Raw genomic sequence first — 14652 nt, 5'->3', positions numbered from 1 at the left:
AATACCCAGGAGCACAATTGCTACATCATATGATAAGACCATGTCTAGTTTCACAAGAAACTATCAAACCATCTTCCAAAGTGGTTGCACCATTTTGCATTCCCACCATCAAGAATGAGAGTTCCTGTTGCCCTGCACCTGCATCCTGGCCAGCAACTGGTACTGTTGGGTTTTTTTGGCGGGGGTGAGGGGGGTGTGAGTTAGCACTTTGTGTAAGTGTGAAGAATTATATCATTGTTTTTTAATTTACAATTCCCTAATGACAAAAATTTTTGAGCAGCTTTTGCTAAACTTATTTGACACATGTATCTTCTTTGGAGGAGTCTGTTCAGATATTTTGCCCATTTTAAAATTGGGTTGTTTATTTCCTTTTGTTGAGTTGTAAGGGTTCTTTTTATATTTTGGATAGAAGACCTTTATATGTATTTCGCAAACATTTTCTCAGTGGTGTACTTTGTATTAGCACTTCTAGATGGAGCACTGTCTTCCAACTCTAAAAGCTTACATGCAATGCGAGATGCTGTTGATGGTATGACTCTCCTCACTGTGTTTGCTTTGCTGTTCCCAAAAGTGACCCCAGTGCTCCTTCTCACGTTCTTAACCCCATTCATTCATTGCCAAAGAACCTTTACGTACTGGGGTCAAGACTGTCTCTCTCTAGGAATTTCTTGTCTTTCTTTATTTTAAGCAAATGACCAAGGTGATAATATGCTTATTCATCTATTCGCAGTAATGCTCCCAGTGAGAATCCAACCCTGTTTGTTTCCTGGCTTGGAGGAAATAAGCAGGACAAGAGGAACCTGCCCACGATGCTTGGGTTGTGCCGTGTCCCTGTGAGTCTAATGTTGTCTGTCTTCCTTTCCATGGCCTCCAGTCATCAAGCCTCCTCTGCGTCATTTTAAACGCCCTGCTTACGCATCCAGCTCCTATGCCCCTTCGGTCCCAAAGAAAACTGATGAGCATCCTGCAAGGTACAAGATGCTGGATCAGAGGATCAAACTGAAAAAGATTCAGAACATCTCGCATCACTGGAACAGAAAATAAGTCAAGGGGAAGAAGAGAGGAAGTGGGAGAGGGTCCAGGTACCTGCTGCTCAGCACTCACTGGCCGCAGCGGGATATGCCTCCAAGGCCCCTGGAGGCATCGGAACAGGTACTGTCATGGTTGACTCCACCAAGGCAAAATGAAGCCTCTATGGGATTTTCCTCTTTGTTCTTCTCTTACAGACTCATCAGTTGCTGGATTTGGGGTCAATCTAGAGGCCAGCAACAAACTAGAAAGAGGGTTGTTTCACGTGGCTTTTACGGTATAGATCTTTCAAGGTATAAACTGGACCAAAATTAAAGTGATAAAATCTGTCAAGAAAAGATGAAATTCCTCCCATCGCCACTTTCGTCATCCCTGAAAGTTGACTTTCCCCAAGAAGAACAATGGTTTAATAACCACCATATTTAAGAAATGCACTTCTGAAAACATCTTTTCCAATTTTAAGCACTTATTTAAAATTTAGATGTACTTATTTAAAATTCAAATACACTTATTTAAAATTCAAGTAAATATGTAACTTTCAAAGTAGATGCATTCAAAACAAAAGTTGTGCTTCTGAATGTAACAATCTTAGAGGGAAAAGAAGACTGATGCATTGTTGCATTCATGGATATTTCAGAATTCAGGCTTTACAAAGCAGATCCAAATTAAAAAAAAAAAAAAAACACGCTTTTTGGTTTCTAATCATGTGCCTTGTGCCCAGTAGCTTCAGTGTATCTTTAAGGATTTGAGAGTTTGCAGGAGATGCATTTGGCACAGCTTTCCTCTAATTTTACTTCCACATGCAGTAGATGGTGCTAGAAATCAATGGGATAGCCATGCCTTAAAGACTCCACATTTGAGATTCATCACCGAAGTAAATGGTTTGGTGGTGTGCTCCTGGGGCAGGAGGGTATAAAATGCTGAACCTGGTTTCAATTTCTTATTTCTATATTTTTCTCCATAACTCTAGAGATGCCTTTAAGTTAAATTTCCTATCATCTTCCCAGCAGACCACATATGTAATGTGCCCTTTGGGAGCCCACCTCCCCTCACAGCTGTTGGAGGAATAAAAGGCTTTATAACTCACCTCTCTTCGTGGTGGCATTTTTAGCCCTTCCGTGTCTCTCCCCAGAGTTTTTACTCTGGGACTAAAATCACAGAAATGACAAGGAAGGGCTCAAGGCCAAAAACAGCTTTTGATCCTCTCATAAATGGCCAGGGGCAGCAGAAAATCTGGGTTTGTTGTCAAGCAGATCAGGCCTCCATCTTTTTCTGTCTATAACTAGTTGCATGTCCTTGTTTAACAACATGATTTTTTAATGCCTCGATTTGCTTAACTAGAAAGTGGGATTCATAATAACCACTCTGCATTTTGTGATGGTTAACAATAAGGTAGGTTTTGATTGCTATTGCCGAGCCTGGCGAGTAATGGATGTACAACAGAAGTAGCTAGGAGCATTCCACATTCAGGACAAACTTTCCAGGACGGCCCCACACAGAAGGAGCTGTTTCTTGATGGCCACAACCTTCGGCACTCGATTTTAATGGGTTTAATGTCCTCTCTTCTCCTTTCCCTTAGTTCATTTCTGATGAACTAGTTATTCAAATTGAGTGAGCTCCAGAGTTTAGTGCCCATCATGCTATTCAGCAGTTTATTTATAACATGCTTTATGGTAGTATTTCAGGGAAATTTAATTGCTATACAAAAAGAAAAATCACTGTGACCTTTTGTTAAGGGAGGCAGTTGTAATTCTTAGCTCCCTGCCTGCTCTCTGGGCAGGAAGACCCTTCTGCAGGCTGGTAGTGTCTATTCCATCTGAATTAGGTTAACTCAAGCGGTAATTCCTGCCTATTTGTATACAGATGCTTTAGTGCTTGCTGCACAGAGCCATTTGGCTACATAAGGATGAATTGTGTTATGGATATTGTTGTGTTCATGGATACCCACGGGGCAGTGGCATTCTCAAGGGATGCTCCACAGCTATCTCTCAATAGCTTCAGTCTTCGGTGTGCAGACTTCGGTGTGGCTGTTTTCTTGGCTATGCTTCTTGATGATGGAAGCCACGCTCCTGGGGAAGAAAGTCAGCTTCTTCTGTATTCCCTTCTCCCAAGATGTTATTTTTCAATTTTAATCGAGCAAATGTATAGATGTTAAGATTCTGCACTGCCTGTAAAATGCCTACCATGTTTTTTGCATAACGGATTATATAGAAATGTAGATTATATTCTTACAGCAAATAAAAAGATGCTTTTAAAGGACTTCCTTGTATGTGAGACATCTTTTTCTTCTCTAGAATTCTGGGATTCATTTGGGAAAAAAAGGTGGATTTCCCTTAAGTTTGTCACTATTCGGCCCCAAATAGCTTCTCAAGGTGAATAGTATAACTTACCCTTTTCAATTTGCTTCCTGATTGTATAGGCAATAGCATTTAAAAAAAAATCTCCTCCTCCCTTCAGACCCAGTACATTAATTTGCTAATATGAGTAACCCATAACAGTAAGTGAACACCTGTGTTATCAGCTCAGCTCATATCACTCCAGGCTAAGCTGCATATCCAGTGGTTAAGAACTAGAACTTTGGAGTTAGAAAAACTTGTAATTAAATCCTGTCTCTGCTTTTTGTTTGCTCTGGGAGCTTTACTGAGTTACATAATCTCTTTAAAATGAGGGTCTGATAATATCTGACTCAGCATGGCACAGGACTGGCCATACGGTAAGGACTCAATAAATATTCACTGTGATTTCTTGCAGTGAGCGGAGCATAGTAAAGAGAAGTTAGGCTTTGGAGTTCAAGAGCAATGTCTCTTACTAGTTCTGTGGCATCAGCTAGATAATCTTCAACTTCAGTTAAAAGGAGTTGATAATTTAACTGTGTGTTACTCATCGGGGTATTCCCACAGGCACCAGTCTCCTTCCCTGTTCAGTTTCAGATTCACAGTCCATTTCTCACCCTCTACATACACCACACAAGTTCTGGGCATTTTCAAAGCATATGAACTCACTCTGCCAAACAATGGGTGTTTACTCCGGGTCCCGCTCCTGTAAGCACAAAGAAACCAGGGAAGCTTCAAAATGGCAGATTTTCTCTTTAACATAATGCAATTCCCAGGCAGGATCAGTCACTGGAAGAACAACAAAGCAGTAAAACTATGTCTCCCCCTCTTCCATCAGCACCCCCCGACCAGAATAACACCTGGGAATTCTGGTTGTTTGTTTATTTTTTCCCATCTAATTATAATACCAACCTCACAAGGGTAGGGCAGAGACTCCCACATATAGAAACTCAGAGAATGCCGCTTCTCTTCTCTTCCTACCTCTTCACACCACAGGCCAGTTAAGCCCTATCATGAGCACATCCACTGAGCTTTTGAAGCAGGAAAGACACTCCAGCGTTCCCACTGTCATGATGTCTAGTCTCCCACAGGATAGTGGGGAGAGGATGGAGATGGTTGATAACGTTTGATCCATTTACAATGAATACAATCCTGTTTGCCCAACGTCTTGATTCACTGGGGGTCTGCCAAATTAGGTTAGAAGTGAGGATACTGTAGGGCTGGGAGATGGGAGTGGATGCAGGATTAATGACTTGGCTCCAGGCTTGGCCCTGGACATAGTTCCAGGTGCCCCTAGCAAGGCCAGTTGAAGCAAGAGAAAGCTCTGCAGTGTCACACATGGAGAAAGGGGGACTTTGCTGGTGGTAAGCATTATTTTTCAGACTGGCCTAGGAGACTTATGAGCATTCATTACACTTTTGTTATAGTCAAAGAACATGAAAAGCTGCTTTTGGGGGATGACAAGTGATAACAACCACACTGATAATAATAAACCACAGAATATCCTCCTCACTACATCTTTTAAGGTTTAACTTGAATTCTCTGTGGGTTTTCCACTGCATGCTTTGTTTTGTACACCAAAATAAGAGATTCTCTGACCTGAGCTTATAGAAACACCTCATCTGGAAACAAGCCATTAGGGAAACAATTCACTTATAGTCATTGCCCTTTTAGTAGCATCTCTTATGACTCACCAGATAAAGGAAGATTCCAATTTTAAGACACAAATGTAAAAGAATATTAAATAAATATAACAACAGAGACAAATATGTCCAGTCAGAGCAGCTGAAAACTTGAAATTATAAAACACTGTTCTAAAACAATAGATTTTTGAAAATACAGTTATTGTTTTTTGAGAATCCACAAGATTCCAGGCACTTTAATATTTAGTAATATATTCAACTCTTATAATAAACCTGTGTGGGAAGACTTACTGTCCTTACTGCTGAGTAGTAAATTGAGACTCAGATGGGTTAAATTTTTGCAGAAAGTTTGCAGAATGAGTGAGAAAAGGTAGAAAGGAGGTTCACTTGAGGTCCTTGGACTGCACTACTATGCATTTTTTCCATGCACCATGTTGCTGCCACAGGCTTTTTTGGTGTACCTCTTTGTCGAGCCTGCTCCCCATCCTTGTGAACCTTCCATGCTCATGTCATTCTAACATAGAATTTAGGACCAGCAACAATAGCATGATTCTTTCCAACGCACTGGATGGTTGATTTCCCTCTCCTTCTTAAGCAAGGAATGTGCCTCTATTGAAACCATGTCACGAAGCACTGCCAGGAGAAGACCTGCCACTGAGCTCCCATAACCATGCACACATCTGTACCTCCATCTTCCCTGGACCGTTGCTCACTGAATGTACCTTACTCACCTCTCACCTGTTAATTCAAATGGATGGCTCTTTCCTCAACGTCCTGCTTCCTTTTCCCGTCCTCTCATGTACGGCATGAAGAAAACACAGTCCATGTGGGGGAAAACATTCGCTAATTATTCTGCTTTCCACCTCTGTGGATCTCTGACTCTGTACCACCCTCTTACTCTTCTCTGACTTCACAAAGGAGGATATATTTATTCTCTTTAAAAGCCGTTTCCACCACTGAACCATATTCTATTCCTACATTTGATTTTCATAGAAAATGAGCAATGCAATCCAACCATTACATGGATAGATATCCGAAGTCGAAGCACGGTGATGTTCACACAGGCGCACTCCCCTTTTCACTTTTTGAAACCTTTCCCAATGTTGACCACATCGTTTCACTTAGAAACTCTCCACCGTTTGCCAGGGAGCTCTTCATTGTCCTGACTTGTCTTTTACTTCCCTGCTTTGTTATACTTCTCACTGTGTAATGGAGACAAAAAAAGATTGTTGAAAGCAACATGAATGCAATGAGAAGCCCAAAGGGACTGCATCTCAGCAACTCTTCTGTTAGAAGGAGAAACTGGGTACAGCCCCAATTCAAAGTCAGCTTCTGTTTTTTATTGTAAAGATAAGGATGTTTCACAAGAAAAATCAGTTGATTCAGTGATTTCAAAAAAGACACAAAGACATGGGCAGTGTGACAAAAGTTATCTATGGCTAAGTATAGCTTAAACAATGGAAACTAGTAACATCAGTAAAATTAACAATGTGACATTGCAAAGTACAATCTGTGAAAAGCTAAGGTGGTCAAACTGTGATCGTTATCTAAAATATAACCTCTCCTCAAATGATTTAAGCAAAAGTTACATTCTTATTAAATCCAAGTATACTTGTCTCTAAAGTTTCCACCAACAGACAGCTTGCCCTTAGCAAACATTTTTTCATATTTTTCCCTACAGCAATTCTTTAAAATCTCTTGACAGGATTGGTATGTCAATAACCTGTTAGCCCTAAAATCGTTAAAGTATGCAATCCCATTCTTAAACAATGATTAGAGTTGATTAGATGGGTTTTTGCCACGCTGTCTGTGGACTTTTGTCCCCTAAATCAAGGGCTTTTGCCCATACATGTATTACCTATAAACCCTATTCTAAAAATCAACTGAGAATCAAAATTTCTAACCCTCTATACTGCTTCTCTGTTTTGCCAGTGTCTACTACTTTTCCTACTCATAGGACTTTCCCCAAGATCATGTCATCAGCTCTATTCTTTCTCAAAAATTTTCCCATACATTGTATTCTTTCTCAGGACTTTAACCAGCAAATCCACCAGCTTGACTTCTAAATCTATAAATCTGTCCTTCACATTCTCAATCTTTTATCTGCATTTCCAACTACCTTTTGGACTTCTTAATCTGAGTGTCTTGGAGGTGCTGTAAACCTCATTCCCAAATTCTTCTGCACCTCCCACACTGTCCTCTCTGATGTCTATATTTCTGTTATTGCTATGACCATTTCTCTTCTCACCCATTGTCAAAGGCATTTATCTTTCATATTTCTCCAAATCAGCCTTCACGTTTGTGACTGATTCTTCTCTGGAATTCTGCTGCCAGTTCCAGGTTCCTTCCTTAGGAATTATGGCCTCCCATTGCAAGAGATGCTACTCCCTCCCATGTCAGACTTTCCCCCTGGAACTAGAAAACCCACGTTCAGTGACCAGTGGCAGAGAAACACAAAAAGCAAGTGTGCCAATGTGTGCATTCTCTCTGAATGGAGAAGTTTGTCCACTGCCGTCTCATCCTGTGGGCTCCTCGCAGATGGAGACTCAGCTCCTGTCCACAAGCACTGAAGAGCTGACAGAGAGATGTGGGTACTCCTGATACCTTGCACAAAATCCCCCTTTCCCCCGGCCCCCAGCTGTATTCAGCATAAAGAGATCAAATGAATGCCAAGACATTTGAATTAAGCATTCTAAGCCATAAAATCATGCAGATATCACTGGGCAATTCTGTTTAATGAATACATATGTGGGCAATGTATTGATTGTGCCTTTTCCAGAGGACAAAGTTCCTCATGAAGTGACATCTACTGCTTTCAGCACTATTTTGCACCATCCACCTTTACATGTAGCTGTTTCTGGACAGAGCCAGGTCTAGGATGTTTTTCATCACATGACTCCACTCTTATGAAAACACTTCTGCATGCTTCCTGCCTGTGGGGATATTAGTTATTCTCCAAGACCCAGCAGAAAATTTTACATTTTCTGGAATGTGGGCCCCAAGTAAAAATAGTCTTTTGCTGTGATCCTCACAATGCTCTACTTTTACATCTTTGTGACACTTAAGACATTTTACCCCAAGTTAGGTAGATCTTAATTCTTCCCCATCCTATTATCATTTCCTGGAAAGCAGGGACCATTCCATTTCTTTTCATATTTTTATCCTCTGTCGTAAACAACATACTGCTTTATGTAAAACAGGTCCTCGAAATAGTAGTGGGTGAAGATAGTACCAAATGTGTAAACACGTGGAAAACATATTACCACTCCGGTCTCTCATGGCAGACCGTCATTAATTTTTCTCACCAAGCCCAGAAATAGCCTCAGATGCCTTTGCAAAAACAGAGCTCCAGGCAGTGGTTCCCATCCACTGGAGTTTTCATTCTGTTAAAATCAGCATCCCTGGAGGAAGAAGAGAACCTAGGTTTGCCTTTATCTTAATGCTCTGTTGTGCTGGTTAAACATCTCTTCATGTGTCAAAATCTCAGTTGATTCAGAAAAATGAATATATGTTTAAAGATTGCAACATCATTATATTTTTCTTTAAAAAAAAATGCTACTCTGCTCCCCATATGTCTCTGCTGCATTTTTTTTTTTTTTTTTTGTCTTTTTCGTGACCGGCACTCAGCCAGTGAGTGCACCGGCCATTCCTATATAGGATCCGAACCTGCGGCGGCAGCGGGAGCGTCACCGCGCTCCCAGCGCCGCACTCTCCCGAGTGCGCCACGGGCTCGGCCCTCTGCTGCATTTTTAAGACTCAAAATTCCTAGAGAAGAAAGTGATAAGAACTCCAGCCCTCAGGGCCTCACCTTTAAAGGCAGGTAGTTTGTCTAGCCATTCTGTCCCACAAACATTCCACCCATGGAGGACCCATAGCAATCCAGAATTCAGGAAATAAATATCAGAGTGTGATCTTATCATTGCCTAAAATAGGCTAAAACTGCCTTGGGTGATGTTGTGTGGGACAACACAGTTATGTTTTCAATACATGGCCTTCCTTCGGAAAAGAATTTGAATGTTAATAAGCCAAATAAAATGTGCGTCACTGAAAGGGCATCGTGCCTTGCTCATTTTTGGAAATGAGGTTGAAGCCAGGAAGATTTAGCAGCTGTACGGCTCAAGTGAAGCACGTATTATGAATTATGATAGTTATTCAATTTGATGGAATCAAGTTACAGATTGAACCTGAACAGAACACAGTTACTGCTTAGCCTGCACTGCCACCTGGTGTCTTCCAGAGGCATGACTGCCAGGGTGTGGAATATACTATAAAGCATATGTAATTCACAGGGCCTGGTTTTCCAAAGCCTTGCAGTTTCAAATACTGACCTTGCAAGGACAGGAAATTCTCCTCAGGCTGTAAGTCTCTGTTACAAGATAAGAATTGTGGCACAGCAGGTTGCTGGCTCAAAGGCAGACTAGTTACTGATTGTTGTGTAAAGATACTGAGAAATTGCTGTTAAGAAGGAATGTTTGCTAAGATCAAGCCTTTGTTGGGGGATCACTTAGTTGTCTACTGGAATGTCATCTGGCTTATTTCACTGAAAGTTACTAGCCTATACTGTTAAACTATAACCCCACCTTTGTTTTCTTCCTGTAACTTCCTGGTCTGGAAAATAAATGCAGGAAGAGAACCCCAATTTGGTGTTTATTTCCCAAGGAAGGGATCCCTCTCGCTTGAGGGTTCCGGGGGAGATTAACCACTTTGGGGCCTTTCACTGCTCAGAAGAGATGGGCTTTGAGTAATCCTTTGTATTTCCATCACCCAGGGGAAGTGGGGTGACAAATCCTTGGGGGGCAAAGCAACACAAAGCAACAAAATGGTGCCCCGTGTGAGGACGTTCTCCACGGATCAGAGACTGACCTGCTAAGCATTACAGAGGAATAGGACGTCCGTTCATCCCAGCAAGGGAGTCCCTAATAAGGGAAACGCATCTCGGTAAGGGAATCACACGTGGTTTTCAATTAGCGATTGCACACCTGCGGCAGGTCAAAGTTAGGCTTTTTCAACCCCGGAGATATTTTTTTGTTCTCTTGACTTTTAAAATATGGATAATTCGTTAACGAAAGGGGAGACTGAACATACATTACAACTCCAATGTCTCCTTACAGCAGCAGGCTGTAAGTAACTGAATGGCAGCTTGTTAAACTGTTAGTGGATATTAAACAACCATGTCCTTGATACTTCAAGGAAGGGAGCCTTAACATAAAAATTTGGGAACAAATTGGTCACTGGTTAATTATGCAATGGGTCTTGTTAAAGCTTCCCACCTAACAACTAGGAATCTATGTCAAGTCGCTCTGAGACCTATCTGAGACCTTAACAAAAAACTAAGACATATTTATGTCACCAAAAAAGGATAAAACTTAATCTTTGCCAATGACTAAGAAAACTTTAAATTGGACAATCTAAAGTAAAGGAAGTTAATATTTCTTTACAGTGTTGGTATTGTTTGAGCATGTTTTTCTTTCTTATCTGCATGATGCTTCTCTCCTCTCTTAAATGCAGGGTTCTTTTCTTAACTCATATGCTACTCCCTTTCGCTGAAGACTCGGGGGTTTTATGAAGAAAAGCAGCCATGGCACCAACCAGACCCCTTTTGGGTCTACTGTTCTTCTCCTAAAAACCTCAACAGTCAAATGGCTTCATCTCTGATTGGTGGCTCAGCTCTTGAGCTCAGTAAGCCATTTGAGAAACAAAACCTAGACTAAAATCTACCTGTTTAACTAGATGGTCTCAAATTTTCTGGCATCTTAAACAGACTTCTAAATTCCCTTCTAGTCTCATCTATGTATTTCTAGACAAAATTCTATGGGAGAATTTTATGCTATCTTCTTAAAGGAAGAAAATCGAGTTTTGGGGGGGTGGTTTCAAGATGGCGGTGGCTGCGGCAGTTGGCGTGGAGTAGCTGAGGTGGAAAAGGCGGCCACTGGGCCTCAGGCAGCCAGGAAACTTGTGGACCTTCCTCTGGCCATCTCTTAAGGGAGGACTGCTGCTGGTGGCCGGTCGTGGGGGCTGACCACCACTTTGCCCTCGGCAGGAGAGGCTGCCTCACTTACAGGCAACAGCTTTGAAGTATGGAACAGGAAAAGAACTGTTTCTTAGCTGCAAAAGCGAGTCTCTAAACAGGGAACACGGCGCCAGGGCTGCTGTGGATGCAGACAGGATCCCGGAGGCCGGGGCCGTGCTGAAGGCAGCCAGCTGCCCTATCCATGATTCGAGGTTTCAGGCCAGCATAAAAGAAGATTCCTGGGAGTGCCCGAGCAGCGCCGCGGGACCTAGCGAGCAGCCCGAGGCGGCGGGAACCGAGAACGGGGAAGGCGACAAACCAGAGGCAGAGAGTGAGCGCCCAACCTGGCACAGTCCTGTGAGTGACCCCTGGCCCAGCCCTGCTCGGGGGGCTGACGCCCACCCGGCTTCCGCCTGCATCACCGGGCCACTCACCGCCCCGGGGCTGCCTCCATTTTCTCAGGTGGTGGCAGCTCTGGCCCAGCTCGGCTCCTCACTGAGCCTTCCCACTTACTTGCCCTGGTGCGGGGCTTCCCGGGGCCTGCGGGCCGGTCTCCCCTCCCACTCCCTCTGTGGTTCTCTGGTGGGGCATCCCCGGCCAGTGTCGGGAGGGCAAGGAAGTATGGGCGGGGCCGACTGTCACTCCACCACACCCTGGACTCCGGCCCCCGGTAAACTTCCTGTTACTGGGAGGCAGATACCATCTCTGCGGCCACCAGTTCAGAAAAACACCTAACCAATTTCTGGTTGGGAATAGTGTGGTAGGAGAGTTCCCAAGTACGCTTGAACCTGCCGGAGAGCTGACTGCAGGCGGGCACTGGACTTGGTTTGTGCCGGGGGGGTACAAAGGTGAACCGTGTGCTACGGGCTCCTCCCCCGAGGAGCTCACGCTCTGGTGTGGGAGATAAGACAAGTACACAAATAACTGCGATACCAGGAGGAAGGTGATAAGTCCCGAGAAAAATCTACACAGTGCTACAAAGGCACCCAGACAGACAATGAGGGACACTACTTAATGATAAAAGGACTGATCCATCAAGAAGACATAACAATCATAAATATGTACGCACCCAATGTTGGAGCAGCCAGATTCATAAAACAAACTCTATTAGACCTAAAGAAGGAAATAGACACTAATACCATAAGAGCAGGGGATCTGAACACCCCATTGTCAATATTAGACAGATCATCTAGGCAAAGAATCAGTAGAGAAACACAAGATCTAAACAAGACCCTAGACCAATTGGAATTGGCAGATATCTACAGAACATTCCATCCAACAACCTCAGAATATTCATTCTGCTCATCAGCACATGGATCATTCTCCAGGACAGATCACATATTAGGTCACAAATCAAGTCTCAATAAATTCAAAAAAATTGGAATTATCCCATGTATTTTCTCAGACCACAATGGATTAAAACTAGAAATTAGTAACAAACGAAACTTTGGAAACTATACAAACACATGGAAATTAAACAGCATTCTACTTAATGACATATGGGTCCAAGAAGAAATCAAGCAGGAAATCAAAAAATTTATTGAAACTAATGAAAACAATGATACATCATACCAAAACCTGTGGGATACTGCAAAAGCAGTATTAAGGGGGAAATTTATTGCATTAAATGCTCACCTCAGAAGAAAGGAAAGATGGCAAGTGAACAACCTAACACTTCACCTTAAAGATCTAGAAAAACAAGAACAATCCAAACCTAAAGTTAGCAGACGGAAAGAAATCATTAAGATCAGAGCAGAACTGAATGAAATTGAAACCCAAAAAACAATTCAAAAGATCAACGAATCAAAAAGTTGGATTATTGAAAAGATAAATAAAATCGACAAACCATTAGCATGGCTAACCAAAAAAAGAAGAGAGAAGACTCAAATAACAAAAATTAGAAATGAAAAAGGCGATATTACAACTGATTCATCTGATATACAAGGAATCATTCGAGACTACTATAAACAACTATATACCAACAAATTTGAAAATCTGGAGGAAATGGATAAATTTCTGGACACACACAAGCTCCCAAAACTGAACCATGAAGACGTAGACAATTTGAACAGTCCAATAACAATAAAGGAGATTGAAGCTGTTATCAGAAGGCTCCCAACAAAGAAAAGCCCAGGACCAGATGGATTCACAGCAGAATTTTACCAAACATTCAAAGAGGAATTGACACCGATTCTTTACAAACTATTCCAAAAGATTGAAACGGACGCAAACCTCTCAAACTCATTCTATGAAGCAAACATCATCCTGATACCAAAACCAGGTAAAGATATAACCCAAATAGAAAACTACAGGCCGATATCCTTGATGAATATAGATGCAAAAATCCTCACTAAAATACTAGCAAACAGAATACAGCAACACATAAATAAAATTATTCACCACGATCAAGTGGGATTCATCCCAGGGATGCAAGGTTGGTTCAACATATGCAAATCAATAAATGTGATACACCATATTAATAAACTCAAACACAAGGACCATATGATCATCTCTATAGATGCTGAAAAAGCATTTGATAAAGTTCAGCACTCATTCATGACAAAGACCCTCTATAAGTTAGGTATGGAGGGAAAGTATCTCAACATAATTAAAGCCATATATGCCAAACCCACTGCCAATATCATCCTGAATGGGGAAAAGCTGAAAGCTTTTCCTTTAAGAACAGGAACTAGACAAGGATGCCCACTCTCACCACTCCTATTCAACATAGTGTTGGAAGTACTAGCCAGAGCAATCAGAGAAGAGAAGGAAATAAAGGGCATCCAGATTGGAAAAGATGAAGTCAAACTGTCCCTGTTTGCAGATGACATGATCCTATATATCGAACAGCCTAAAACCTCTACAAAAAAACTGTTGGAATTGATAAATGATTTCAGCACAGTAGCAGGATACAAAATCAACACACAAAAATCAGTAGCATTTCTTTTCTCCAATAGTGAACATGCAGAATGAGAAATCAAGAAAGCCTGCCCATTTACAATAGCCACCAAAAAAATAAAATACTTAGGAATTGAGTTAACCGAGGAGGTGAAAAATCTCTATAATGAGAACTACAAACCACTGCTGAGAGAAATTAGAGAGGATACAAGAAGATGGAAAGATATTCCATGCTCTTGGATTGGAAGAATCGACATAGTGAAAATGTCCATACTACCCAAAGTGATATACAAATTCAATGCAATCCCCATCAAAATTCCAAAGACATTTTTCTCAGAAATGGAAAACACTATCCAGACATTTATATGGAATAATAAAAGACCATGCATAGCCAAAGCAATGCTGAGCAAAAAAAATAAAGCTGGAGGCATAACACTACCGGACTTTAAGCTATACTACAAAGCAATAATAACCAAAACAGTATGGTACTGGCATAAAAACAGACACACTGACCAATGGAATAGAATAGAGAATCCAGAAATCAACCCACACACTTACTGCCATCTGATCTTTGACAAAGGCACCAAGCCTATTCACTGGGGAAGGGACTGCCTCTTCAGCAAATGGTGCTGGGAGAACTGGATCCATACCTCTCACCATATACTAAAATCAACTCAAAATGGATTAAGGATTTAAATATACACCCTGAAACAATAAAACTTCTTAAAGAAAACATAGG

At 41.7% G+C, this 14652-nt stretch overlaps 1 protein-coding gene across 2 annotated transcripts in view; it reads left to right on the top strand.

The window, feature by feature from the left end:
* PDE1C (phosphodiesterase 1C) overlaps positions 1-1044 on the top strand; it is a 622342-nt gene extending 621298 nt beyond the window's left edge. For both annotated transcript variants that reach the window (XM_063100844.1, XM_063100845.1), the window contains one exon: positions 875-1044. In XM_063100844.1, the coding sequence (XP_062956914.1) occupies positions 875-1044 (170 nt within the window). The remainder of the gene's footprint in view (positions 1-874) is intronic.
* Positions 1045-14652: the final 13608 nt, after the last annotated feature.

This window comes from Cynocephalus volans, chromosome 6, assembly GCF_027409185.1.
Source record: "Cynocephalus volans isolate mCynVol1 chromosome 6, mCynVol1.pri, whole genome shotgun sequence".
Taxonomy (NCBI): Eukaryota; Metazoa; Chordata; class Mammalia; order Dermoptera; family Cynocephalidae; genus Cynocephalus; species Cynocephalus volans.
The sequence above is the reverse complement of the archived record's forward strand: the minus strand, read 5'-3'. Positions and strand labels throughout refer to the sequence as shown.